Source organism: Amblyomma maculatum, chromosome 1, assembly GCF_055883805.1.
Source record: "Amblyomma maculatum isolate TAMU_Amacu chromosome 1, ASM5588380v1, whole genome shotgun sequence".
NCBI classification, from domain to species: Eukaryota; Metazoa; Arthropoda; class Arachnida; order Ixodida; family Ixodidae; genus Amblyomma; species Amblyomma maculatum.
Genome location: NC_139344.1, coordinates 352,435,941 through 352,462,792, shown reverse-complemented (window position 1 = coordinate 352,462,792; position 26,852 = coordinate 352,435,941). Strand labels below are relative to the sequence as shown.

Genomic DNA, 26,852 nt, shown 5'->3' with positions numbered 1-26,852 from the left:
TCTCTGGCTTTTATTTCTGTGTAACTCTTAAATGAGTGAGCTTAAGCGAACTTTCACTGAAAACATCACAGTTTAACGATTGGAGTAGGAAGATGGGAAAAATGTGCAGGAGAGGACAGGAGAAAGGGTAGTGGAAGTGTAATCTATCCTGATTATAACCTTTAATAGCCAGTGTTGTTGTTGCCTATTTACTCATGCCAATCTGACTCTGCAGCTATTGATAAAAAAACAGGTTTTCAGCCACGTTCTCCAGAAGATCCAATGGCGGCGTTGTGAGCAAAAAAATCATGTTCATGACTCCAGCAGATTGTAGTTGTTAGGTGACATGGCCACGTGCTGACTGGCGGTCATGTTCTGTGATGTCATGAGAACAGATGACATGACCGAGTTGGCAAGGGCTGCCAACTCGGGCCTCACCTTTGAGATCAGAGGGTAAAATCCTTTCAAGGCCCTTTGGTCCCGAGTTAGACTCGCTGCTGCTACGCCATGTAGGCATGTTTGTACAACTTGGCTCAAGCGGGGATTTATATTCCTGTTGGGTGGTCTTTCACATAATGCAGTATCCTACAACTGTATGGTAGTGAGAATTTATGGGATAATAAAGGCACAACTAAAAGGTTACTGATTAAGTGTGCAGAAAAGTGAATGGACGTGAAAAAGAATCCACAAGGGAAGCCGACAAACGAGAGCCATTAATGATGTCGCGTTGCACCCTTGAAGATGAAGCTTAAGCATCTCACCAATTTCTTCTTGAGGCAATGTATGCAGGAATGGCGATAATGATTCGCAGGTGTGCAATATTTTTTTTCCAATATTGTAACTTTTTTTTTTTTTTTTTTTTTGCAAATTAGTATATGGCCTGTTGTATGTTTCAGAAGTATACAAATGTTGGCAATGGCCATTGTAATTGGCTACGGAACATTCGCAGCACTCTTCGAGAAGGATACACTTAACGGTATTCTTGAGAATGTTCTGAAAGTGTCATAGGTTAGAGCAATGGGAACAATCTTGAGATTTTCTGTGATATTTTCACTGCACCCTACCTCGCATTTCACGCTTGGTATTCGCACTTTGTTCTAAGCTTTGTCCACTGACAATATTGTCACACTTCAGCAAGAATTGAAATAAGTTTGCAAAGTGAAGCTTTGAGAAGCAAGTAGGAGCTTGATTTAGGTTCCTTGTCTGCATGAGCTACACAGGATATTTAGTGCAGACTGTCTGGCCTGAAAATTGACACACTGCCTATGATCGGTCGAGATAAGCCTGAAGATTGGACATTGCCACTCACACTTGGTTAACTTCTTATACATGATCAAAATATTTTGAAGCACTTTGAAAGGAAACCCAAGAAAATTGGGCAGGCCTTTAAAGTGGTTGCATTTTTACTACAAGTCCTATGCTGCTTGAAGAGAGGTAGGCCACAATGATACCACACTAAAGTTATCCAGTAAGATAAAGTTGGGTGGCCTATCAAAGACCATTCCGATCATGTGTCCAACATGATCGGAATGCTCATTGCAATGCTCGCACACTACGCTGTGACTGACAGTTGGTGGGTGTGTATACATGTAAAAACAGTGCAGAGCGCTAGTAGCATTTCATATATAACAGCCCCTCAATGTCTTCTCTTCCACTGCATATTGTCAGCATAATAACCTATGGCGTAAAAGTTACCTGGAAAATTTCTCACCTGTGCGCTGTTTTGAACTTCAGTTTGCTAAATGTTGATATTAAATATGTAAAGTTCTGATAACAAAAAGAAAAAAATTAAGGAGAGACACTAGGACCACCTACGTGTTATATATGAAGACAAAAGCTAGCTCATGCAATGTGCTACTGTGAAGGCTGCTCTTCAAGGTTCCTCCTGTGGCGCACGCCGCTTGACTGGTAGCGCGAATGCTCCTGTACTCTTTCCACTTCGCCCGTTGGTCTAGGTCACGTGATGGGCTGAGATGGTTAAGGCATGCAATTGGGTGTACACATGTCGTCGGTTCTACTCCCTTTTGCCAACTAGCCTTCAACATGACTGGCACATGCTTTGTAAATGTGAAGCATAATGGTATGAGACAACCAACCCAAAACATTTCACAGGGAATGATTGCACCACAATTTTGATATGAAAGAGAGGATGCTGGTGCTGCGTGAAGCTCCATTAATGGTGCTGTATATTCAATGCCATTTTTAAGGGTACCGGCATTTGCCGACAGGAACCACTACAACCGCAACAACGATGTCAGGCAGATTTTCACAGAATGGGTCTGGTAAGGCTTTCACCTTAATTTATATCAACACCATTTTTATGTTGTTGTCAACAATTGCTACAATTGCAACAACGATACCAGTCAGGTTTTCACATAATGGGGGTAGTAAGGCTTTTGCCTTGATACATTACTTTGGAACTCTGTGCTGGTCTTTCAAACTGCCTTTCTGACTGCACTGTCACATTCTCAGTCCATCACTTTGTATGCCCCTCTCCCTCACCCAAGATCTTCGCTTGGCCTACCTGTCCAGATTCTTCTTTGAAGATCAACGTGGCTTGGTGTTATTGGTGAAGTATATATTTTGGGCGCTTAATCTATGTTGCGAAATGAAGTGCTCAAGCGCTGCAACCACCAGAAATTTTCCTTGGTCAACAAAAAGCCCTCGAGTCTGTCAGTTAAATAATTTTTCTTTTTAAGTTTGGTCAAATTTAAGGCATCGCATTGGTTCTCATTAAACATTATTTTTCATCAAAATACCAACATAGTCAACATGACTGAGTTGAGAGCAGTCACTAAACCTAGGAATAAAACTTGGATTAACTCAATGGTCCCACTCTGTATTCATTATATTGTGGAAGTAAATTACTCACCTGATAAACATTCTTTACTGACCACACTATAGTTCATTCTTTACTGGCAAGCCAGAAAGTGGAAGAGGCAGCAAATTTTCACTATTTTAACTGCCTTTCTGCTTCAGGACAATTGCTTGCATCTGAGCATACATATAAATCTAAGTTCAGACTTTTCAGTCATTATCAAATTCCTTAAAACCGCGTAAGAGCTAATTCCGAAGTGGGATATATATTGGATAATTATTTACAAAAGAATTTTCAGCTGTCTGCTTTAGTGAAAGTATATCCTCCATAGTCCTTCCTCGGACTTCGCAAATTAACCATGCTCCCTAACCAATCTTGCCCATTCTGTGAATTGTGCAGTCACATACATTGTTTCATTTTTCTCGTTTCGTCTCAAAAAACCTGTTTAGTATTACATATTGTAATAGAGACTACTTTATTTCTGTGAGGAAAGAAAACCATGACAGGTTGCTTGTGCTGAAAAAGCACAACTATCAACCGAGCTACTTTTTCCAGAATATGACTCATTGGCATTCACAAAGAGCTTTATGTACAAAGCCTATACAGATGTACTTTGCGACATGGGCTTCAGGCTCTTGCACAATGAACAAGAAAGCTTGGAAAAAATTATTGCAAACAGGATTTTTATTAAACAAGCAATCAGGTTAATAAATCTTCATGATCTCATGTTACCATTTAAGCTCTTCATGCTAGAGTATAAAGTGACCACTGAATAATATACTATGTATACAGCTATACTCGTTCAAGCATGCCATTATTAAGTACTTCAGTTTTTCTCCGTCCCTGTCATGATGTTGTTTAATTGCCCCAAACTTTTTGCTACAGCATTATAAGCACATATTGCTCATTTTCCTCACCAGTATACTATGTTTATCTACAGTGGATATGATCGCTTAGCAGATAGGACTGCACGTAAATGTATTTCAAAGTGTTTTTCCTCCTGTCCTAGCTAGTAGGTGAGACCTCGTCAGTTTTCGTGCCATTTGCTTCGACTTCTACTTTCATTTTAATGAGCCTTGCTGTGGTCGCTTAATGGTGGTTAGGGTGCTTGACAGCTGATCTCAGGAACGTGGGTTCAATTCCAGTTGTGGCGGCCTCTTTCCATCTGAGGAAAAAAGCAAGGTGCCCGTGTGCCATGCGATGTTAGTACACATTAAAGAGCCCCAGGTGGTTCTTTAATGTGGCGCCCCTCTAAGCTGAGTTACCTTGGAACATTAAATATAAACTAAACTTTTATTTGAAAGCCTGGTTTGCTCAGTAAGCCCTTTGAACATATACAGTCAGGTATATTTCGCTTAGCATAAGTTAGAGTCATGATCGAGTAGGTGTACGGCCACGGTAGACCTGTTGCAACAGTTTATGACCATGCATCGTCGGAAACGGCGCAAATAGAGAAATCAAAAAAGCACAGCCAGCTGCGTCTGTGCCTCTGTGCACTGCCTAGCTAGGGCGTCCTCTCTCATCGCGTCTGTGAGAGCTAGGCACGCGTGCTGATAGTAGGATTCTAAACATATTTCAATACTTCCTAGCATGCTGAGGGAGGAGATCATGTGTGCTGCAGGGTTCGTGCTGTCTCTCTGCACTTCTCCCCCATCTAACGTTTGAACGTGGTTATTTGAGAGTGTGTTGTACAAAGATGGTCAGTTCTGGCTTAGGCTCCAACAGCGGTAGCAGGCAGGCCCCTGAGAAGAGAGCACTGCTCTAGCTCCTGTGTAGAGTGCCAGCTGTAGAATATAGAGCTGTGCTTGGCGTCTTTGTTGTAGAACAGCAGTCGCCTCTCTCTTTCTCTATTACAATTGTGTGCTGGTTTGTTTTTACCATGTATAAAGTTTAATTTCGTCTGTTGCTTTGAGTTCGTCGTCCTTCGTCTCTCATATATGCATGTCGCCCGCCATTCAACAGTCACTTCGAGGAGTCGAGGTGCAGAAGAAAGAAGATTGAACCTGATTTTACTATAGATATTGAATATGCTTGCTTATATGCATGCACATGCATGATCACATACATTCAGGTGTCCACTCGCTCAAGACGCAGCATATACATTGCCTTCACAAACCAACCATCATTAATCAGCCATTCTTTTTTCCAGGTTATTTTGCCTGTTCCACAAAGCTGGGCTCAGGTGATCCCTGCATAATTTTGATGGTTGTTATTTCATTAGGCAACTGTTTTGCAGAGCTTCAACCACAATTGCATCTCACTCTCTTTTCGGGAGCATGAAAAGAAAGGAATGAAGACTTCCAGTAGTTTTGTTCCACTACACCTTTCAGTAGCTTTCATGAGCTGGTACAAGGCCAATAGCTTCCCATCTCTTTTCTTCTTCTACAGAGATTATGCATATGCAAGCCGAGTAACCTTCGCATATGAGCAAGTTCGAATTGCCCGGCGGCAGCTGGCGCTATGCTACTAGCTAGAGTGCTAAAAGTAGAACTCAAGGAGGTTATATAGAAGTTCTATATAACCTCCTTGGTAGAACTATGGCCGCAGTGGAACAATAGAAGTAGTAGGGTAGCGAGCATAGCTATCATATTGTTAGGAAAATTTTTCTTTTTCTTCCATAGTAGAGACAGAAAAAAAAAAGGTTATTTAATTCATGGACCGCTGATCGATGTACGGTACGAGGGAGATAACACCACCGTGGAAAACACTGCTAAAGCAAGAACAACACCAAAATTGAGGTGCCACTCATATCTTGACTCATATGCTATGAGCATACAAAAAAAAAACAATATAAACAATCTCAATAACTCTTTACCAGACCAAAAATCCTTATTCGCAGGCCTTTTTAACGCTTCCAAAACCGAAAGCGAGCGAAAATTCTCAGACGCACTTCGGGTTTGACGCACTATCCAAACGTGGTCTTCTTTGAACGTGACATCATTTTTTTTCCCGTGACGTTAAATTGATTGCACCAATCGTAGCGGCACATCTTAACGACGCGCTCTAAGGGCCTATGGCGTCGCAGATAGTCAGTGACGTAGGGTTTGTCGCGTTGCGATGGCTACGAGTGTCAGCGCCGTCAATGGCCAGGTGACTGAAGCAACCGGTCCATTCGGATAGGCCTCGGTGAGTCCGGATTGTGACAGTTTTTTGCCATTTTATCGCGGAAAGCTGTGCTCTGGTTATTTCAGGTAATTTTTATTAGCAATGCAAAGACTATGAGAGATGTCTTGTGCAATTTTTCTGAGCGCTGACTCTTTCCTCAGGGCGAGAAAATGAAATGTAGAGCAGTGCGCCGGCTAGTCTGTTCGTGCGCCGAGTGGACTATGGTCCCTGACGCGAACACCATTGAATGGGATTTTCGAAAACTGGCCGATATTTGCTACCACAACGTGATTTGACAGGAGCGATTGCTTAAACCGGCAGATGTGTGAAAGTGCGACTTTGTCGTCGTGCTTTCTGCCCTGTGAAAGTGATGTCAAGCTGCTAACGGTACCATCATCGCGTGGTGACCTTTTCGTCTCGCATTTCGGTGCGCGTATGTTTTTTTTTTTTTTTTCGTTGACGATTTTGCGATGACTGACGTAATAATCGTTGCTTTGTTTGTCTGAGCTCGTGGCTCCGTTGCCTCATATACATCTGCGCACATCCGAGGTACAGCGTCGGCAGGCAGCCACCACCGACGACGCGTCACGATACGGCCTGTCCGGACAAGTTGCGGGGTCTCGGTGAAGCGACCTCACCGCCCTTTATGCTACAGTTTCCAGAGGATCGAGTTAACCGGCGTGTTCATCTTTTGCTTGTGCGCCTCTCTTTTTGGCGCTCCCTTTGAAAATCGACCCTTAGGCAGCAACGGAAACACAATCCTGCGCGTCGATTTGTCTGTCTATCGACGGGAGACCTTGCGGCGAGAGCAGCTGCACAGCTGCTGTACGGTGAAACGAACAAAAAATAAAGCCGGATAGGCGTCAGCACGGAATAATACAAAGAGACCAACCTGGTATGTGTAGGTCTGCAGCGTCAGGTCTATGCTGCGGTGGCGATTCAGGTACCCCTCATAGTTGTGCGTCTTGTCTGTGACGCTTTAATTTTGTCGCCGAAGGAATAGGTCTCCCATGCCCACTGTTGCTGTTCTGCTCGCGAGAAGGCTCCTCACGTAGTCATGGATTTTCTTTCCACAATTGGTAGTGTTTATTCCCTCCATTATGGCTGCGTGGGATACGTTGTCAAAGGCTCCCTTTATGTCTATGGCCATGACCACCTCCCTTTTTCATGTATCGACTCACCAACGGGCCTTGTTTTTAACATTTCTCACTCGCCTATGTCTTCCCTCTGCGCTTAAAGGTGTGACGCGTTTTGAATGTTTCAGGTGACCCTTTTCGACTAGCCACAGCGAGAGCTGGCAGCTAGGTCGCTAGGTCTCCATTCATTCATTCATTCATTCATTCGTTCGCAAGCAACAGTGAGTGGCCGACATTACGTCAACTCGTCGTGAGAAGAGAGGAGGAAACCGCGAGGGGTAAACTGGATTCTCGACGCGTTTGTATTCCACCTATATCATTGTCTAGTCGTGAAAAGAATGATAAAACTGGCTTTTTGCCTACGCAGTGTGAACAGCTACTGGACCCGTCAGTAATCAAAAGGCACCCGAGTGTTTGCCTTGACCGCGGGGTCTGGTGGGAAAACGTAGTGTCAAGGAAAGAACTTAACGCTTTGCGCGCATCAATTGTCGCTCTCGGTTCGTCCGTGTGTTGTGGCTTACTACACATCGCTTAAAATAAAAGGATCTCTCCTCCGCGGAAGATGCAGTGAGGCGCGGCGCGCGAGATGCGCGCGTTCTTCTTGGCACGCGTCTTATCATTCGCTCCTACCGCGCCGTTATTTGTCCCGCAGGAGTCGGCTGCTGTGCCGTGGTGGATTGCGACACTGTCTGGCTCGAGAGGCACGACGGCGACGTTTTTGCATCTTAACTGCGCGGTCGGCGCCACCGCGCAGCTCGCTTGCGTGGCCCTTTACTGTCGATTTCGTGCCCCGCAACGCGACGCGACCCCGTTTTTTGAGACCGACGAAACGCTAACGTCCTCGTGTGGGTGGACGTTAACGACCCCCAGACGGCGAAAAATAATCCGGCATGCTATCATCGCGGCAGCTGGCGCAGCTGTTGCCGAATCTCGGGCTAAACTAGTGTTTCTCTCTTTAGTTTGCTCCTTCGTCGCTTCATAGCCATTTTTTTCTTCTTAAGCATGGGCCGTGTTGTAGTTTTCTTCTGAAGAGCTGTTCCCTAGAAGGCGTTTCCTTGCTGCAATGATCAAGATTGTTTAGCACTGTTCGTGCAGGTAAAGGAGAGACATTGAAGGCAAATATTTTGATATACTCACTCCGTGCAAAAAACAAGGACTTGTCAGCAGTGGGACAGGGATATGTCTCTGTTTCCTTGTGGAAATAAACATAGTGTTCCCATGATGAAAGTTAGCAGTGATTCGTGTAATCTTGTGAAATGAAAACAACTTTAAAAGAGCATGGCTGGGTTCATGTCGTTCATCTGCTTGGTTACTCATCTCTACAACTGCACTGTCGCGTTCTGCCTCTGCTCTCAACACCACCTGCCTACACTTTTGCAAAATGGTGTGTGTAGAAACTTCCTGGCATATTGTCAGCTGCTCTTCATTTTAATTCAGAGTGCTTGTGGCATATGAGGTGGATTACACTTCCTCTGACTTGCTAGAGCACCATTCCCATTCTTGGAATTTGATTCTTCAAGGAGTGGTCAGTTGGAGTATGAGAAAGGGCTGTAATTAGTGATTATTTTATCCATACCTTATGCCAGTTAGATGTTCATCTGAGGGGTCTGTGAGGTTCTGCTCAACCATCAGAGCTTTGTGCAGTGCACTACAAAGCAAGGCATATTGTAATGCAAACCAGATGTCATCAGATTTAAGCACATTGTGCTGCCAAAACTTTCTCTACCCATGTCCGGGAAGCTTCATTTGCACTTTTAAATAAAGTTGCTAGCGGTCAACACTAGTGCGAATAATGCCAAATGTGCTTATGTCAGGTGCATGAATTAATGGGCTACACTGAAGCATCGTCTCTCTCTTCGATGCTTCAAGAGCAGCGTAGTGGGAACAGCCAACACAAATAGAATACAGAAAACGGAAACGAGAAATGGCATTATCATTTTGGCCTTGCATTCAATGCCAACGTCCTCACTTCATCTCAGCATATTGCACTGTTGTCTGCAAACTCATTCAAAGACCTCTTAGCTGACTGCAAGAAAACAGACTACAATCTTAGAGCTGTAAGTTTTGGAAGTCATAGTAGGTGGTTGTTTGTCTTGTCGTAAAGATAGCAGATTCTGTCCTCTTCATTCTCTGTGCGAACTTAGGGCATGCAGACGCCAGCTTTTTACTACCACATAGCCCATACCAGTGCCCTTATCTTTTCGGTGCAACAGCGTGACATCATTTAAACTCTTCTCGGTGCCAGTAATATGTCTTGTGAGCACACTTTGCCAGGCTGTCTCTCTTCAATGGTAACAACTCAAGGGTTCATTCTGTAGAGGCCTGGATGAAAAAATGTAGCTGGTTCTGCAACGAGTGGCAGCCTACGGCAGACTGCATGATTGCATTATCACTTTGTGACAGTTGGTTGATTTGTCGAAAGGCCCTTTGTCACTTTCATGTCGTTTTTCAGAATTAAAAAGTTGCGGTTGGGGCAACTAGTTGTTTCTTTTTGCTTGAAAATAGTTGCACATATTTCATATCTTGGGGCAGGTGCTGTTCACTTGTTCATCACGAGTTGGTTAAACAATGATAATAAAACAAAACAGTTTTTATTGTCAGCAGCAGTAGGCACTAGGAGCTGCGTGACAGGATATGCGCGCAAGGCATTGTCCCGAGACTGGACACCGGAGCTCGAAGTCTCTGGTGACAGTCGGCAATTGTGCGCATTGATGACAGGATGTGCCTGGGGTTGTGTATTGTTACTTTGTGACCTGATATCGTGCCGCTGTGAGCTGCTGCCTATGCTTCTCTGGTTTTATCCGGCCCGCGCCTTCTGTTTCAAGACGTACCTGCTTTGTGATCTCTGCTGTTCTATGTACAAGTACTAATGATTGACAGTGCCGGCATTGGCAGAGAGGGTGGGTAGAGAGCTGGGTATTGTTCTAGCGGAGACAATGGTCTGGCAGACAAAAGATGCAAAAAGGACAAAAAACAAGTTGTTTCGATCGTCTTTACTCGGTGCCATAGGCAATTTACATTTATTAGTTCACTGGAGTTAAAACTGTTTTGAAGCGAAAACTTCACTAGGCTAGTCAACTCCGGGTCTGGCGTGCGTGTGATCACTTTTAGCTGCAGCTGCGCATGCGCGAACTCGCCGAGTGATGTCATTAGGAGAGGCGCAGGTGTTTGAAGCGAAAAGCTTCACTACAAGGGTCAGAGCCGAGCTTCGCGTATGCCGTGACGTCACAGCCAAGGCCAAATGCGCAGCCCCCTCACCAAGCTCTGCCGGCGTTGCCTAGCAACGCTTAAGAGGTCGTGAAGCGCTGCTCATAATTCCGCTTGTGTACCGTGAGGGCAAAGGCTCTTTATTTTTCTTTCCTTTTGCATGCCTCAGCATAATATTTGCTTACCGTGAGGGTGATAGTGGGATTCCGTGCATGACAGATACTGCGATTGGCATGCAATTTGAAGATACCAAAGACTAAAATAATTAAGTCACTCAATTAGGGTGACGTCACCCATCTGCCGTCAGCTATGAGGATCAAGCAGGAACGAATGTGCTCTAACGCCGCCGGGTGGCGCTTCTTACCTTCGGCGAGTGACAGATACTGCTTCTTGCCTTCCGCGAGTGACAGATACTGCGCCTTTCCTTTCCTGTAAACGAATTATAGAACGCCGGTGAACTTAGACGCGCTCGACATGGAAGCCAAGGAGCGTTTAGCTGCTGGCGAACGGCACAGAAACTTGCAGAAATTAACTTCTTCTGATCCCAAAGTAGTCACTACTTTTCGCTACGTATATCCAGGCATAGCAGAGCTAAGCCATGTCTAATTTTTGTTTATTTTTATTATGCTAACTCCACTGCTTTACGCCTACCCATGGAGGTGTAAGCAGCACCATCAATATTTTCAAGCTTTGCGACTGCACCGAATGAAAGTGTCACCACAGAGGTGTGCAAACCCAAAAGCTGGCGACCATAAGTGGAGTGGCGACTCAAAGTAAACATGCAGAATCAGAAATTCTGCTGGGTTTCAAGAAAAAAAAGCTTTTTGTTTATTACTGGTGGTTTTAATTTGTTAATTGCAAATTCGATAGCTTATCATTTTACAACATTTCTGAGGATGCGAATGTCAGATTCAGTTATATGAATTTCATGTGTCGGCGATCACCACCTAGTACCTGTCTAGACGTGCAGTAGATAAGCACGAAATTTAAAAGTGCAGTAAACAGTCTCTGTGCAATATGAATGTTGCACTGAATGGTGATAAGAGTACAGTGCACAAAAGGTATGGATGTTTATGCAAATGGCAGTAGTGAGTGTTTCATAATTATTTGAATTAAGTTGTATGTCACAGCAAAAACATTGAGGATGCCTTAGGACATGGAAATGTATTTATGGAGCTAAAACTGCCTCTAAATACCATGTTCCATAATGAAGCCATTGTATAAGTTGAGAAATCATTGAGCTTAGGCATTTGTTGTATGGCGAACGTTGCAACTTTGTTGTGAATGAGTTAAGTTACTTCCTCCTTTTTAAATGCTAGCTTTGTAAATGTTGAAAAGACAGCTTTAAGAGCAGTTTTGTAAGATGGGATATTTCCTCGATGTCTGGGAATTCTAATTATTCTACTGTTTATTAGCAAAAGACGAATGATGGAGTAAGGTCATCCTAAAAAAAGCAGGTTTTTCTTTTTTTTTATATAATACAGTTCATTTTCTTCAATGTCAAAGTTATATAAATACTTACAAAAGCGTTGGTATTGATCAGCTTTAGTAGTTATATAACCATTGCTCCCAGAACATTTTTATTGTTTGCTTTCATAGTTTATCGGCACCTAATGCACAATGATGTCAGCCTAAATCAGCTTTGTCTTTTTGCCAAATTATTCCCTTCAAATTTTTGTTTTGATGCGAAATGAGAAATTAGCAGCTGTTGAAAGAGTAGGAAAACTTTGTGCTGCATACTTCCTCATGGCAACCAGCTAGGAATGGCATCATCATTTCCCCTGAAAGCCGTAGCACCCACGCAACTGCCATAGAGGTTGTTCATGGGAACAGGTGGTGTTTTACATAGGAGTGCAGTCCTCGTATACTGGGTTAAACCTTGCATTTGAGAGATTCAGTATGACACTCAAGGGGCTTACATTTATACGCTGTGCCACGTGTGTCGGGTCGTTGGCTGCCATGTGATTCATTCATTCGAAATTTCCTTGAATTTCAGACGGTTCCCGAGCTTCATAGAATGTACGTCAGTTTACTCACCAAAGGTACGTTGATGACATTTTTGTACGCATCAAGAGGTCTGTTTATTTCACATCTTGGTTAGGGGCTACATTTTGGAAAGAGGCAATTGAGAAGTTTTTTCATCGGGTCAAGCACTGGCTTTTAGCAGAACAAGTCACGACGGTCTCGTCGAAACACTAGCGGCCTGTGCTTGAATAGAAAATGTCAGAGATGTTCTGTGATGCACTTTGAGGGGGAAAATAAACATATTCAGTCACCAAATCATATTGCTTTTAGCACCTGAGCCAACTACGCCTCTTACACGAACAGAAAGCATGCTTATTGGGTGTTTTCTTCATTCCTTTATGTGTGCTAATTCCTGCCATTCTTGAGACGGCATAGCTACTTGTGTTGGCCATTGTGGCTGCACATTCCCAGTGGGCAACGAAAGAAGTGCTCTGAATATTTAGGGTTGCATGCTGCGTGAAAGGAAAACCAGGCAGAAATGTGCCGAGCCAGCCTAAGCATTGTGTTTGCTGAAGCAAATAATAGCAAAAGCTCGTATTTGCAGCATTAAAGGGACACTAAAAACACCCAAATATGCCTTCAAAATCTAATAAACGGCATTTGGTGACACTGTTGCCGCATATCCGGCAGCAAAAAAACGAATTATTGCTGAGATATTGCGATTAGAAGTTCAGGTTTTTTTTGTTCCCGCCAGTCAAATTCAAACTGTTTTCTCCTACTACGTAGTCGGTTAAGATGACGCACACTATGACGCAAGAGGAGACTCCGTGATTTGTGCCGCGCGGGGAGCGGATAATACTTCGCAGGTGCATGCCGAGAGGTGCATCTGCTGCTCCGAGCTCGTATTTCAGGCGCTGCAGGCCCAAACCAAACTATCCGAGCACGCACGAAGTTCCTAGGCCGGAACATCACCGAAACTGAAGTGGATGCCTGTAGTGCCATGTTAGCTGAGAGGCTAGCGGCATCTATCGACAAGCGGACAAAATTAGTATATCTTTATATTTGCCTTGCAACATTTACCTTGTATTTTCGTCTTTTCGCCGTCGTTTATGCGTGTTAAAAGCATGCTATCATATTCAAAACAAAACAGACTACCGCATTCAAACGGTCAACGTAATTCGCATTTGTTGTCCTCCAGGATCCCTGGCGCGTCACGTGATTTGTAGTTGCGAGCCTCGGCCGTTTCGGCTGTGGCGGTGATACCTGTATTTCTGTTCTTCCTCATTACTACCTTATAACAGCTCTGTTATCAGTAAGAGTGGCTTTTTTGTAACCAGTAACTGGCATTCTATCGATGCAAGCCCACTTCATTTTTCTCTTTAGTGTCCCTTTAACGGAAAGCTAAGCATTTGGTATGAGTATGAATTAACGAATATCTGCTTTGTATTGCTAGGAATAACTGAGGTAGACACTTTGTGTGCAACCATATTCTCGTTTTCTGAGCCACACGTAAGCCACAATCCTCTTTTTCATGAAATGATTTTCGCCACTGATTTTGCCTTGAACACAGCTTTTCTCACCAGCGTCCCATTAGTGCACTGTAAAGACAAGGTCATGCCTTGTCAACAGTTTATTTTCATGAACAGTTCAGGTCCAATGTGTTTATCTTTGTACCCAATATTGCAGTGCCACTTTTTATTACCTGTGTGTATTAGCACAAGAACCCTGAGTGCAGGTTGTTTGTAGTATTCATCGTGGTAGGAGCTGTACACTTGGCATGGCTTGGACATTCTGGCCTAGCTAACGCCATGGGTTGTTAAATAAGACAGCATGCTTAGCTTATGCAACAGTTATGGCATGTTCTTCATTATTTTAATACCCGATTAGTTGATGCCAGCTTCAGATAAGTTGCCCAGAGCTTTTATTATTTGTGCATTGCACATAATGAGGGTTCTCTAACACTGCTAGATGGTCCAACTGCATCCCATACAGCTTATCTGGGCTCTTCCTTGTGAAGGTTACCTCATTGTGTCCAGTCGATGATGCGACCAGTGTCATGCCCCTCTCTTTTTGTGGCAACAGGGCTGTGTGAAAGCTACTTCCCTCCGACCTGTGTGGGTAGCCAGCTGCAGAGGCTGCCAGACAGCGGAACTGCCCACAATGGCAGCCGGCCAGCGCAGCAGCACGACCCGTGAGGTCAGCCAGACTAGGGAGCACCCCTTGGAAAGGTAAGGAGATGCCACGCAAAGAGAAAGGAGCGCTGTCACTGCATGTGTACTTGGCCAGGATGCTGCAGTGCTGCCATCTGGTGGACGCAGGGTGACGCCTGATGGATTGTCCCTGGGCGGCGGAGTGGCCAATGAGGGCTTCAGCCGGACCCCATCGGAGGCCTTGTTTGCTGTGGTGCCAACGGCAAACACCCCTGATGGCAGCCTCTACTCGGAGAGCGCCACTCTGCTCAATGGGCAGCTGCCCCGCCTCACCACCCTCGAGGGAAAGCCCCGTCCTGAGCTGCTGGATGAGGAGGAGGTACCCTGCCCGCCGACCAAGGTAGCCACTGCCCTCTCTCTCTCTCTCATGCTCTTGTTTTGTAACCAGTGTAATGGGTGGGCTTTTCATGCTGTAACATGTGACCTGTTGATCGCACATAGTGAGAGACATTGTGTGTGTCGGCAGGTATGAGTCTTGAAGGTGCACCTTTGATCATCAAGTATCACCTGTGAGCAGGTGAAATTGGTAGGCGAGGCATCTTAATTACTATGATTGCCCTTCACACCTTGTGAGCACCATATCCACTTTGAGCTGAAAATTTGTTATTTACTCATGCCTACCTAAATTGTTTGTGGTTTTTGAGAGACCTGTTTGTTGCAGCACTAAGCTTCAGAACCAGTGAGTACTCTTCAGATTATGAGAGGTATTTGGAGTAGATTGCTCTAGTTGTCAAAATGCATGTACAGAGTCACAGGCACCTCTCATGTTGCTGTCCCATGATATCTTCATTCGGTGGTGTTTCAACAAGGGTCCTTATTGTAGTACCTCTCTTTTTCACCAGGTGGCACTTGGTGGTGGCGATCGGCCATTATCTCCCGGTGGGGCGATCTGCCTGGACATTGTGGCCGACGTAGCCGCCGACGTTGCTGCCGAGGAAGAAACTGCCATCACCAAAGAACGACTTCGCGTCGTAGCAATTCAGGTGCGCAGGGTGGCATGCAGTGGAGAGCCTCTGTAAAAGCAAGTGTTGTAAATGCTATAGGAAGTATTTCAACATAGGCAGAAAGCTAGAGGTGTATATAATCTGCACCCCTTGCCGAAGGCAGACGGCTCATGGTGTTTAATTTTTTTGCACTGCCATGTTATGCAGTTCGTTGGACCTTGTGATTTTTCTTTTTTTTTTTTTTTGGCTAGAATATGTATGTTTAATGAAAAAGATCAAATATCAAATTATACCATTTACTGCAAGTAAAGCCAGTACAATAATGTTTCCTTGTAGAAACATTTGTAGCTTCTAGTCTGTCATCATAAATTTTAGTTTTCATCAAGCAAAACAATTATGGAGGGGTCTGTTAATTATGTGGAGTAATATTTAGCAAAAATGTATGGTTTGACAAGGGAAATACAATACAGTAGCCGCCTGATTTTTTGGACTCCAATAATTCGGACTTGCGCAATATTTCAGACTTTATTCAGGAATCGTCACGCGGTCCATGGGAGCGTGTACATTTTCACAACCAATATTTTGGACCCTATAGCGACTAAAAGTTTGATTTTTCGGGCCAAATTTGATGCAAGCAATACTGTGGAGATAGTTTTTTGGCTGAAGGCTTGTTTTTTCGGCATCACTTAGACGCGAGTGGGCGTCATTTTCGCAAACAAGTGGTTTTGCGCAGCTGTGAAAGTTAGGCGAAGTAGTCATTCGGATGGACTAGCTTGGCTATTTGTTCATCGTCGTCATTTGAGGCAGTAGCAATAAGTGAATGCTCGACCTTTTCATAGCGGCAGCCTACAAAGAGCGCGCTATCGGATCGAAAATGTAACGTGAGCAACGTTAGCCACGGCTTGCTCTGCCCGCTGCCACACGTGGGGAAAGGGGGTTTCATGGGGGCTCTCATTCCACTTGGTTTTTTTCCGCGAGTTCCATCTCGGGGTCTTGGCTACCATCGTCAACCATGGAAACTGAATGTTATTGCTTTGCTCGGCGTGTGCATTTGTTCGCGGCATGGTTGATTGCATCGCAGTACGGTGTTAAGTGGCATGGACATGACGAAAGCATGACTGGCCAAGATTTCTAATTTCTAACTGGAGGGTTGTATCAGTTACAACTTAGCATGATCTGCTTCTGCGGGGCACCACTACACGCACGGTGACTGCCTTGAGCGAGTTGCATGCTTCCCAGCGGTGCACACATCTGCCGTATCTACACCAGCCAGCGCGAGCGCACTGGCAGACGCACCCGCCATATCGAATCACACCAGCGCGTGCGCATGGGCGGCACGCGGAAGCCGATCACAGTAGCAGATCGTGCTATGCTACAATTCCCTGTTATCGGCATATAAACGAAACGTGGGGAGCAGCAAAGTTCTTGATTTTTAAAGCTGATTTTTCGCAGAAAAGTGATTTTTTTTTTTCATTTTCATGGATTTTTTGGACTGTTCAATTATTCGGACCATTTCCCGGGTCCCGCCAAGTCCGAAAAAACGGTCGGCGACTGTAAAACCTCGTTACAGTAACATCTAAGTGATTCAGTTCTGACGGGGTCGCAAGAAAATTCTTGTTATTCAAAAATTCATACTGTAACAAATTAAATTCTAATGTGGAAGCATGGAAAATGCATTCATGCCTATCAGTTTTACAGCTGAAGGGATTTATTTATGGCTGTGCAGAGCATACAGTGCAACACAGTGTTGTCATTTAGGATTTCTCAGCACAAGGTCTCAACAGCCTCCCTGGTAGGTGACTGCCACTGCATTTCTGCTTTTAATGTCATATGCCAACTTGCATCCATGCTAGTTTGCTGCTAGATTGTAAAAATATTATATGGCGATAATTTATCAAGTTGCTAGATGATTGTATCACCTTAAACTCAAAGCCGCAAGAGAAAGCCGTGTAATGCTTTGGGGAATTTATACTATCACCGCGATTTTTAATCCCTAGAACAGAAAATTACATGAACTGGCAACATACCACCGTGTTTCGTTTGGCAGGAAAAAACTTGTTGGCGACAAAAATTCATTTAAAGATGGAAATTCTCTTCCCATCATTCAGATCAGACTCTCAATGTCAACCAAGATGACTGACTCGATGGTTCCTGTTTAGAACTCGTAGAGGGTTGAATGGAGCCCAGCATTGGAGATCTGCAAAAAATAACTGTCTCGACATCATTGCACTTTGATTGCGACAGTGACCAATGGTGGTGGCACCTGGACTTCATTTTTCTACCTTTCCTAGTCTCTATTAAAGCTCCATTTTCAGTGACAGTGGTCTCGGTAATGTTTTCCTTGTGGTTAAGAGATCTAGTGGAACAAATGGTGTGGGCAGGGCAATTAGTGTGAAGAGAGGGCAACCAATGGTCCATAAGGGCAACAAATTGGATTACAAGACGAGGAAAACGTAGCAGGGGCTGCAGAAATTCAGGTGGGCGGATGAGGTTAAGAAGTTTGCGGGGATCAAGTGGATGCAGCTAGCACAGGACCAGGTTAATTGGAGGAATACGGGAGAAGCCTTCACCCTCGAGTGGGTGTAGCCCAGCTGATGATTATGATGGCCTCAGTAATTAGTACGGAGCTATCTGCAAGTACATATACTAGTATGGTGAGGCTGCCAAAAGATAATAAAAAATAACGTGCCTCTGCCCGTACCACCAAGTAGACAGCTGAATTTCAGTTGGCCCACTAGGGTCTGAATCTATTGTCTTGGCTGCTGTGCCTGGTGTATGGACAGTTTGTTGCTGCTGTTGCCTAGCATATCCTCGGGCAAGGCTGTAATTCGTGGCGGTCTTTTATGGCCAGGTGTTTGTTCCGTTCCTGACGGCCGGCTTTGGCACGGTGGGTGCTGGCCTGGTGCTGGATGCTGTGCAGCAGTGGCCCGCCTTCGCACATGTCACCGAGCTGTTCATCCTGGTGCCAGCTCTCCTGGGGCTCAAGGGCAACCTGGAGATGACTCTGGCCGCCCGTCTTTCAACACAGGCCAACCTGGGCAACATGGACACGGCCTCCGAGTGCGCCACCATGGCTGCCGGCAACATGGCCCTCATTCAGGTGTGATTACGTTTTACTTTTCTATGATGAAGTGCTCTTTGTGTGCAGCAAGGTTTAGTTACCTTAGCCTTAGAGACTGTGAAAGCTGCAGTGATGAAGAGCTTGGAAGTCTGAATTTTTTCAACCTTTCGCTTGTTTATTTAACACATCCTTTGCATAAATACAAGGCACACTGGATTTTTATAACTTGAAAAATCCTGTAGGTTTATGCACGAGGATCATAACTGACTCTAACATATGCATCCACTTATCAAGTTGGAAAAATTAAAAGAATGTGCTTTCGGTGGTGTCACACACCAGACTCATGCTTTGATAAAGGAATAAGGGTTCTTATCATGGAACAACTAACCTTTATTGCAACTGCTCTAAAGTCGCAAAATAAATGGCAGCACCACCACCACCTTACTCACCTTTCCCCATCTCATCGGGAAGACTATCACAGACATCATCACTGTCTGAAGACTCCTTTGTCACCCTCAACACCTCAAAGCATTTCATTCTTGGTGTCATCCACAGTTTGAAATTCCGTAGTGCTCCTTGTAGTTTGTTTTGAGCATGGCAGTCAGGAAGGTGCACCACACATCCTTCTCCTGTTCCTCAAAGTCCTGCAACGAGTCACACTTCTTGTTGTTGCTTCATGCTGCAAACAGACAAGTGTAAAGTGTTCCGGGTGGTGTCGCACAATTTCTCGATGCACATGTCATACTGCCGGTAGTCAAGTCGGAGGTTAGCTTGCGACAAAGATTCCATCTAATCATGTATAAACTTACACTGAGACATTCACTCTTTCCCCTTCACAGCAAGTAAGCAGTCCTAAGCACCCTTTGTGGCTTATCCGACCCGATGTTGTAGTCAAATCGGAGCAAGCCACTGTTTTGTGATGACGATGACAGTAGGGTGTTACTGATGCAATTTTGTTCTTGCTCTGTATTCTAACCAGCATGTCATTTTTAGAAAAAATTTTTTCAGGAAGAAGGTCGCATGTCACAGTGAAGTGTAACTGCAGTATGTGGAACTTGTGCGATCAGTCTAACAGTCTTTGTGTGCATAATTAGTGCTGAGATGCGACATCTTGAGTGCACACAGTGACTGACACATCTTTCATGTCTACTAAGTGAAGCTGTCATGGATGGGGCTGATTGTTTCTTTCTTTGCGGAGAAAGTCAGTCTGCATTTTGGTCTGGCCTTCAGAATAAGTCTGTGTGTAACCAACCCCTGAAACAAGCATGTGCTTTGGCCAGTTTTCAGGGTAGCACATCACCATAGTTGCTGTGAAGCTGGCAAGTTGCAGTGCACATACCATTGGATTGCCTGCAATAACATCTGCTCTGAGAATGTCGCATTGCTCTAATTTATTCAACAGACATGCATCCATGTCACTCTAATTGTAATTCTTCCCTAACAGCATCAACAAAATATTCAAAATGCACTCGCATAGCCTTTGGAAAGAAATGTTTGGTGCATTAAAAATTGAGAGTGAGTCAAAATGAATAACAGTTCGTAAAGGTAGCTAATGTGGTTCTGTGCCCTGTGCTGTGTGGTGTGACAGTTGGGCAAGGGCTCTTTACAGTGTTGTGTCCGGTTAAAGTGTGACTGTCACCAGAGAACAGCTGCAATCATGGCCTTTTGTGTTCCCCTGTGCAGTGCCAGGCAACGGTGGTGGCCTTCCTGGCATCCCTGTTTGCCGTCCTGATGGGCTACCTGACCGAGAGCCACTTCGACTCGGCCCAGGCCGTCATGCTCTGTGCAAGCAGCTTGGTCACCGCCAGTGTGGCCAGCCTGCTGCTCGGTGGGTTGTTTCCCCTCTTCTTCCCTCTCGCCAGCATTACATACTTGAATTGCTTCTTGCAGTAACCTTCTAACGCAAGAAATTCATAGAGGTAGTCTTTGGGAGTAATTGAGTCAAATTCGGAAGCTTTGCATAAAGCCTATAGTTTACAAATCATTTTTAAAAGTGCTCCTGGCAACCGCTCGCAACAGATCTGTGGGACACACCCCTGTGCACAAACCTCCTCGATGACGTCACTGGGCCTTGCTGTGCATGCCCGCTCATTGGATGCTCCCAAGTTACGCAGGCAGGACGGGGTGTAGTGGGGTGCCGTCGTGACTTGTTTTTTCCTTTTTTCTTGCGCAGCAGGGCTGAGTTGAGGGGGGAGAGGAGGAAGGTTATCTTCGTTTGCCCATATGTTCGGTGCTAATGAAAGTAGGTTAAAAATGTTTGTTTGTGGAGAGGATTGATAGAACACCTAATACCGTATTTACTCGCATAATGATCGCACTCGCGTAATGATCGCACCCCTGAATTTTGAGGTCAAAATTCCATTTTTTAAATTCCCCGCGTAATGATCGCACCCCGAACATGGAGCCGCCTGGTGGTTGATCTGCAGTCATCCCGCAGTGAATGCATTCCGACGAGTTCCCAACCTAGTCTAGTAACGTTGGAGTTCCCATGATTCCATGCTTTGCGGCGTTCGCCATTTTGCAATTATGCAGCGTCGTAGCGTGCTTTGTGTTTTTGTGCGAGTTTACGCCATTTCACCATGGGGCGGTATGCCAGTTACACCGCCGCGCTCAAGCTCAAGGCTGTCGACTATGCACTGGAGCATGGCAACCGCGCTGCTGGTAGGCATTTCGGCGTGGGCGAAATGAGGATACGCTATTGGAAGAAGCAGCGCGAGAAGCTGATGGCTACGAACAAGACACGGCGGGCTTTCCGTGGACCCAAAATGGGCAAGTTCCCTCGTGTTGAGGAGGCGGTCCTAGAATATGTGAGGGACCTGCGCAAGGATGGTTGTGCAGTGTCATTAGAAATGATACAGACGCAGGCGCGCACAACTGCCAGGAAGCTGGGAATCGCCGCAAAGGATTTCCGCGCTAGCTCCGGTTGGACGACTCGCTTTATGCGACGGAATGGACTTTCCCTGAGGCGGCGGACGTCGTTGTGCCAGTGGCTCCCAGCCACGTATGAAAGCAAAGTGATAGACTTTCATCACTTCGTCACTAGGCTTCGCGAAAAATGCGGTTACCTCATGTCGCAAATTGGAAACGCCGATCAAACTCCACTGACGTTCGACATGCCCCGGAATACGACTGTGAACGAGAAGGGTGCTCGGAGCGTCCTCGTGAAGACTTCTGGCGCAGAAAAACAGCGATGCACAGTCATGCTTGCTGTGACGGCCGACGGGCGGAAGCTGCCACCATACGTGATCTTCAAACGGAAGACTATTCCGAAGGGAAACTTTCCCCGTGGCATCCATATACGTGCACAGATGAAAGGGTGGATGACTGCAGACCTGATGGTCGACTGGATCAAGACTGTTTGGGGAAGAAGACCAGGAGCATTTCTGCTTCTCTCGCTTCTGGTTTTGGACAGTTTTAGGGGTCACCTTGTGGACAGCGTGCGTGCCAAGCTGAAAGAGCTGCGCACGGACATTGCAGTCATTCCTGGCGGCCTGACTTCGCTGCTGCAGCCTCTCGACGTGTCTTTCAACAAACCGTTCAAGGACAACGTTCGACGACTTTATGCTGAGGGGATGGCGATGGGCCAGCATGATTTGACGCCGAGCGGAAAGATTAGAAGGCCATCCGTGGAGATGCTGTGCTCGTGGATCACAGAAGCGTGGAGCAGTATCCCCGACGAGGTAGTGGCTAAGAGTTTTAAGAAGACAGGCATATCTAACGCTTTGGATGGAACGGAAGATGACTTCCTGTGGGATTGTGAAGATGCTCCCAGCCACGACACTGCCGTTTCCGATGAGTTGTGCAGCAGTGAAAGCGAGGATGGCGAGGATTCAGACTTTGATTAGAGTACTGACGAAAAAAAATAAATGGGCATTGTGCACTCCATGTGATGCTTAATGTGCGTGTTTATTGCGAAGGTAAGCCTTACTCAGCTTTTATTTTTGGTTGTAATCGAGATATATGTTCTAAGACGTCTGACCTGCAACTTGTTTGCGTTTTCGGTGCTCAAAAATTTTTTGTAGAAAATTTACCCCGCATAATGATCGCACCCCGAAATTTGCGTCAGTATTTTAAAAAAAAAAAAAGTGTGATCATTATGCGAGTAAATGCGGCACTCGTGCACGTTTTCGTGCACGTAGCATGTCTATGTAACTTGTAATTGACACGCTAGCTTTAACATCACCTTCAGAGACAGGGCGCACAGTTTCAGTGATTTTATCTGAAGGTTTTCCGTAGCTGCAAACTTGCAAACTCCAGTTCATCGTTGACCGAGGCTGCAGCTTGACTAGTGGAGGAGGTACCCTATCACTAGAAACTGCAGCGCCTGAATGAGTTTGCATTCTTATCTGAGGAGATTTCGTCCCACATACTAGCGATCAAGGATAAAGCTTCCAGTCTGCCCGATTGCGCTCCATGCTCATTGGGTGACGTACCAAACCCTTTGAGTACTCCTGTTGACGCACTTTATAATTCTGGCATCAAATGTTACAGCTTGCTGGCGTAATTTTGAGGCAGGAACACAGCTTTGACAATAATCCCCAAGTATGGAATACCGTATTTACTCGAATCTAACGCGCCCTCGATTGTAACGCGCACCCGTTTTTCGTGACCCCCACCCCCGAAAAAAAAAAAAAGCTCCGATTGTAACGCGCACCCGTTCTCCGCGAAAAAGAGTACCGCGCACCTAACGCTTTCATACAGCAATACAACTTTTTCTCGTTTGGAAAAGCAAAGATTTAATCTTGGTGCACTAAAAAACACACACACAAAAGGAAACGGCTTATCTTGCCAAGATTGTCACTATGCCGGCACAAGGTTCACTCGTCGTCGCTGTCAGACAACTCCTTGTCACTGCTGACGGACCAAAGCATCTCATCCTCGGTGCCGTCCATGGCATTCGATATGCCACATTTTTTAAAGGCCTTGATGACCATGGCAGACGATATCGTGCACCACGCATCTTTCGCCCATCCAGTGAACTCTTGCAGCGAGGCACGCTTCATTCTGTTGCTGGGAGTGAATTCATGGCAGCCACTCACAAGCCATTCGGTGTACAGCGCCCGAATCCTATCTTTCACTGGCTTGTTCAAGCAAACATCGAGCGGCTGGAGCTGCGATGTCATGCCACCTGGTATCACGACAAGGTCGGTGTTGCACGCAGCGAGCTTGTCCTTGATGCGTTGGTCGAGATGGCACTTGAAAGCGTCGAGCACAAGCATCGCACGCAGGCCCAAACTGCCGCCGGGTCTCTTGCGCCAGACGTTATCGATCCAGTCGGCGACCAAGTCCGTTGTCATCCAACCTTTTTCATTGGCGCGCACAATCACGCCACTCGGAAACACGATTCCTTTCGGGAGCGCCTTGCGCCTGAATATGAGATACGGGGGCAGCTTGTGTCCATCCGCGGTGCAACAAAGCATTGCGGTGACGCGTGTTTTTTCGTGGCCGGAAGACAACACGCGCACTTGCTTCGCCCCCTTCTTTTCAACGGTTGTGGTGGCAGGCATGTCAAAGTACAGCGGTGTCTGATCGGCATTTCCAATCTGGCCGAGGTGGTAGCCGTACTTGCGGCGCAAACTTAGAACGAACCGCTGAAAACTGTGCAGCTTTTCTTCGTACTCTTCAGGCAACTTCTGGCATATCCCTGTCCGCCTTCGAAGAGAAAAGCCTTTTCTCTTCATAAAATTAGACAGCCAGCACCTGCTCGCTTTAAAGTCGCTCCGCGTTAGCCCTGTTTGTAGGGCTAGCTGCATCGCCCGGACTTTGAGCAGGTCCGTCGTCACTGGCCGCTGCGCCGCTCGCTGCTCTAGAACATATTCTGCGAGCCGCTCTTCTATTTCGGTGAACCGGCCCTGCTTCGGTCCACTGAAACCTTTTCGTGTAGCCTTGCTGCCGAAAATCTTTTCCTTCTGCTTGCGCCAGTCCCGCACGCATGTTTCCGGAACTCCGAATGCGCGTGATGCGGCCCGATTTCCGTCCGTCTCTGCACACACGATGACTTTCCGTTTAAATGCGGCATCATGATGAACTCGACGAATCTTCGGCATGTCCATACTGGTCGGTCAATCGCAGAAAACGGGTAGGCTAACCAAAGCACATGTACCAGAGCACACGAAGGACGCTACTGCAGCTAGGCATTCTAGGCACTATAGCATAGACAGCTAGACCAGCTAGTAGGCTCGAAGTGCATACCAGGCGGCCATTTTGAAATGCCGATGGCGATATGATATCGGAGATTTAGGGTCGTACTCGATTCTAGCGCGCACCCAATTTTTGGACACGATATATCGGAAAAAAGGTGCGCGTTAGATTCGAGTAAATACGGTATCTGATGGGTGGTAAGACATAGCGTCCGGGATAAGAAGAATTTGCCCGTTGCCCACTCTTGAATCCAGCTGCTACAGAAATTCAAAATGTATGGCAACTGTCCTGCACGCCTTCTAAAATTCATCAAGTATAGTGGCTTGCCAATTTTGAAGGAAGGAAGCCATCATCACTAGTGCTAAATAGTGTGGTCAGACACTCTTTGTTCCGTTTACTGCCATGGCAGCTTTGTCTCTTAAATGCAAATGTCTGCTTGGGTTGAATGTTATAAATAACTGTAGTTTTGTCTATGTTGAATACGTGTGTCGGCACATCAGTTCCGGCAGCGATGCAGTTTACTCAACAATAGGGGGGGGGGGGGGCTGATAGAAGCGCTTTCTCTACAGCAGTGGCTGTACAAAAACATTGCATCCACTGGAATCCTTAAAATTGTCATTGTTGCACTACGGAGTAGCCTTCTCTGCCCTTTCCCTGAAGGTGGCGCAGTGCATGGCAATCCCAAACCTGACCCAACCTTCAACGAGGGTGTTCTCCATAACTGCGAACTCGCAGTATTTCTCAGCCTTCCTTTTCAAACTGAGGTTGCTTGCAGAAAAGTAAGCAGAACACTTACTTTTCTGCCAGTGTTCGTTCTCAGTGATGAATCTAGGATGTTAAGCTCGTTGAGGAAGACCTAACAGCGGAGTTCTAGTGTATCACTTCTTTGCTCCAGCTGCTAATCAGTACTAAAGTGCTCGCTGTAAAGGGTTCTTGGAATCCAAGCTGTAGTGGCTGCAGGGGCAGTGTGTGAAACTTTCTTCATCGATGCTTGGCCCTGGTGAAGAAAGTCTGTGGCATGTCTTCGTGTCAGATAGTTGCTTAATGTATGCTGCTGCCACCTGTGAAAGCATATGGTGCGCATGCTTGATATCCTTACCACCACTGCTGCCCTGCACCCTCAGGGTCCCTGATGGTGGGCGTGGTGATTTTGGCACGCAAGTGGCATCTGAACCCGGACAACGTGGCCACACCCATCGCAGCTTCACTTGGCGATCTCACCACCCTCGCGCTTTTGGCCGGCGTCAGCACTCTGCTGTTCAACCAAATTGGTGAGTGGGCAGCACTGCTTACATCTGAAGTGCACAGGCAACGCTGTGCTCCCCTGGCTGTTTCAGTTTTACGAGGGCTGTTTGTCAGATCGCTTGCCAAGCTGGTCATACCTGGACACGATCTTTCTTCAGGAGCTTGTGCAGATCAATCACTACGAGACCTGCAGCGTCCAAATCACCATAGATTGCCGGCATCCGATGTCATAGTTTTTATCAACACTGGCCAGGACAGTGTTGGCAGTCCAAATTATCGAGATTTCTGAACGAATGGAAGTCGAATTGACAAAATTTCACATTGCCTTAGAGCTTTGGACAGGAGTCCAAATTATTGAGATTTCTGAACGAATTGGAGTCAAATTGACAAAACTTCGCATTGTCTTAGAGCTTTGGACAGGAACCCGGGTGATCAAAAAGAAGGTCCCTGGCTCTCCTCCATATGTTGCACATAGCGACCTGGTCTGTACCTCTGTCGTCTGCTTTTCCCTGTGCAGATGTGGTGTGGCTGTCTCCGCTGGTGGTGTGCGTGTTCCTGGCATGCGTCCCCATCTGGGTGTACCTCTCCCGACAGAACCCGTACACCCGGGAGGTCCTCTGCACTGGATGGGTGCCAGTCATCTGTGCCATGGCGATCTCCAGGTGGGCCGCTGCTCCCTCTATGCCTTCTTCCAGCTTTGGACGCTCGGTTTCTTGCAGTGAGGTGCCTATATTAACATGGCAGCTTGTGTAGAAAATCTGGCATGCACATAGCCGGCCTAGTCAGAGTTGCTGTTGTGAGTGACTGGCGTGCTCCTGGCTTGTGGGAGTTGGCAGGTGACATGGCTGTGCACCGACTGGTCGTCGGCTTGTTTGACGTCGGAGACCACATGACGTGGCTGAGTTGGCGGGAGCTGACAACTCCTTTAAGATGGGAGGGCGAGTGAGTGACAACGCCAGGTGCTTGGTGTCACAGCGAGCCATGTGACACCGAACCATGTAGATCCATAATGTCAGCAGTACCCAAGATATGTAGTGCAAA

The 26,852-nt window shown here is 46.1% G+C and overlaps 1 protein-coding gene across 3 annotated transcripts in view; it reads left to right on the top strand.

Annotated features, from left to right (window-relative positions):
- Nucleotides 1-5,803: 5,803 nt before the first annotated feature.
- LOC146207790 (solute carrier family 41 member 1-like) overlaps nucleotides 5,804-26,852 on the top strand; it is a 41,587-nt gene continuing 20,538 nt past the window's right edge. The window contains exons 1-9 of one of the 3 annotated variants that reach the window (XM_084590417.1): nucleotides 5,804-5,923; nucleotides 12,242-12,287; nucleotides 14,293-14,438; nucleotides 14,529-14,760; nucleotides 15,263-15,403; nucleotides 18,216-18,464; nucleotides 20,109-20,253; nucleotides 25,691-25,837; nucleotides 26,329-26,473. In XM_084590417.1, coding sequence (XP_084446543.1) covers nucleotides 14,371-14,438; nucleotides 14,529-14,760; nucleotides 15,263-15,403; nucleotides 18,216-18,464; nucleotides 20,109-20,253; nucleotides 25,691-25,837; nucleotides 26,329-26,473 — 1,127 coding nt within the window. In that variant the 5' untranslated portion in view covers nucleotides 5,804-5,923; nucleotides 12,242-12,287; nucleotides 14,293-14,370. Of the gene's footprint in view, nucleotides 5,989-6,821; nucleotides 6,846-12,241; nucleotides 12,288-14,292; nucleotides 14,439-14,528; nucleotides 14,761-15,262; nucleotides 15,404-18,215; nucleotides 18,465-20,108; nucleotides 20,254-25,690; nucleotides 25,838-26,328; nucleotides 26,474-26,852 lie in introns of those variants that run through there. The other 2 variants (XM_084590424.1, XM_084590407.1) reach the window with 2 other exon arrangements.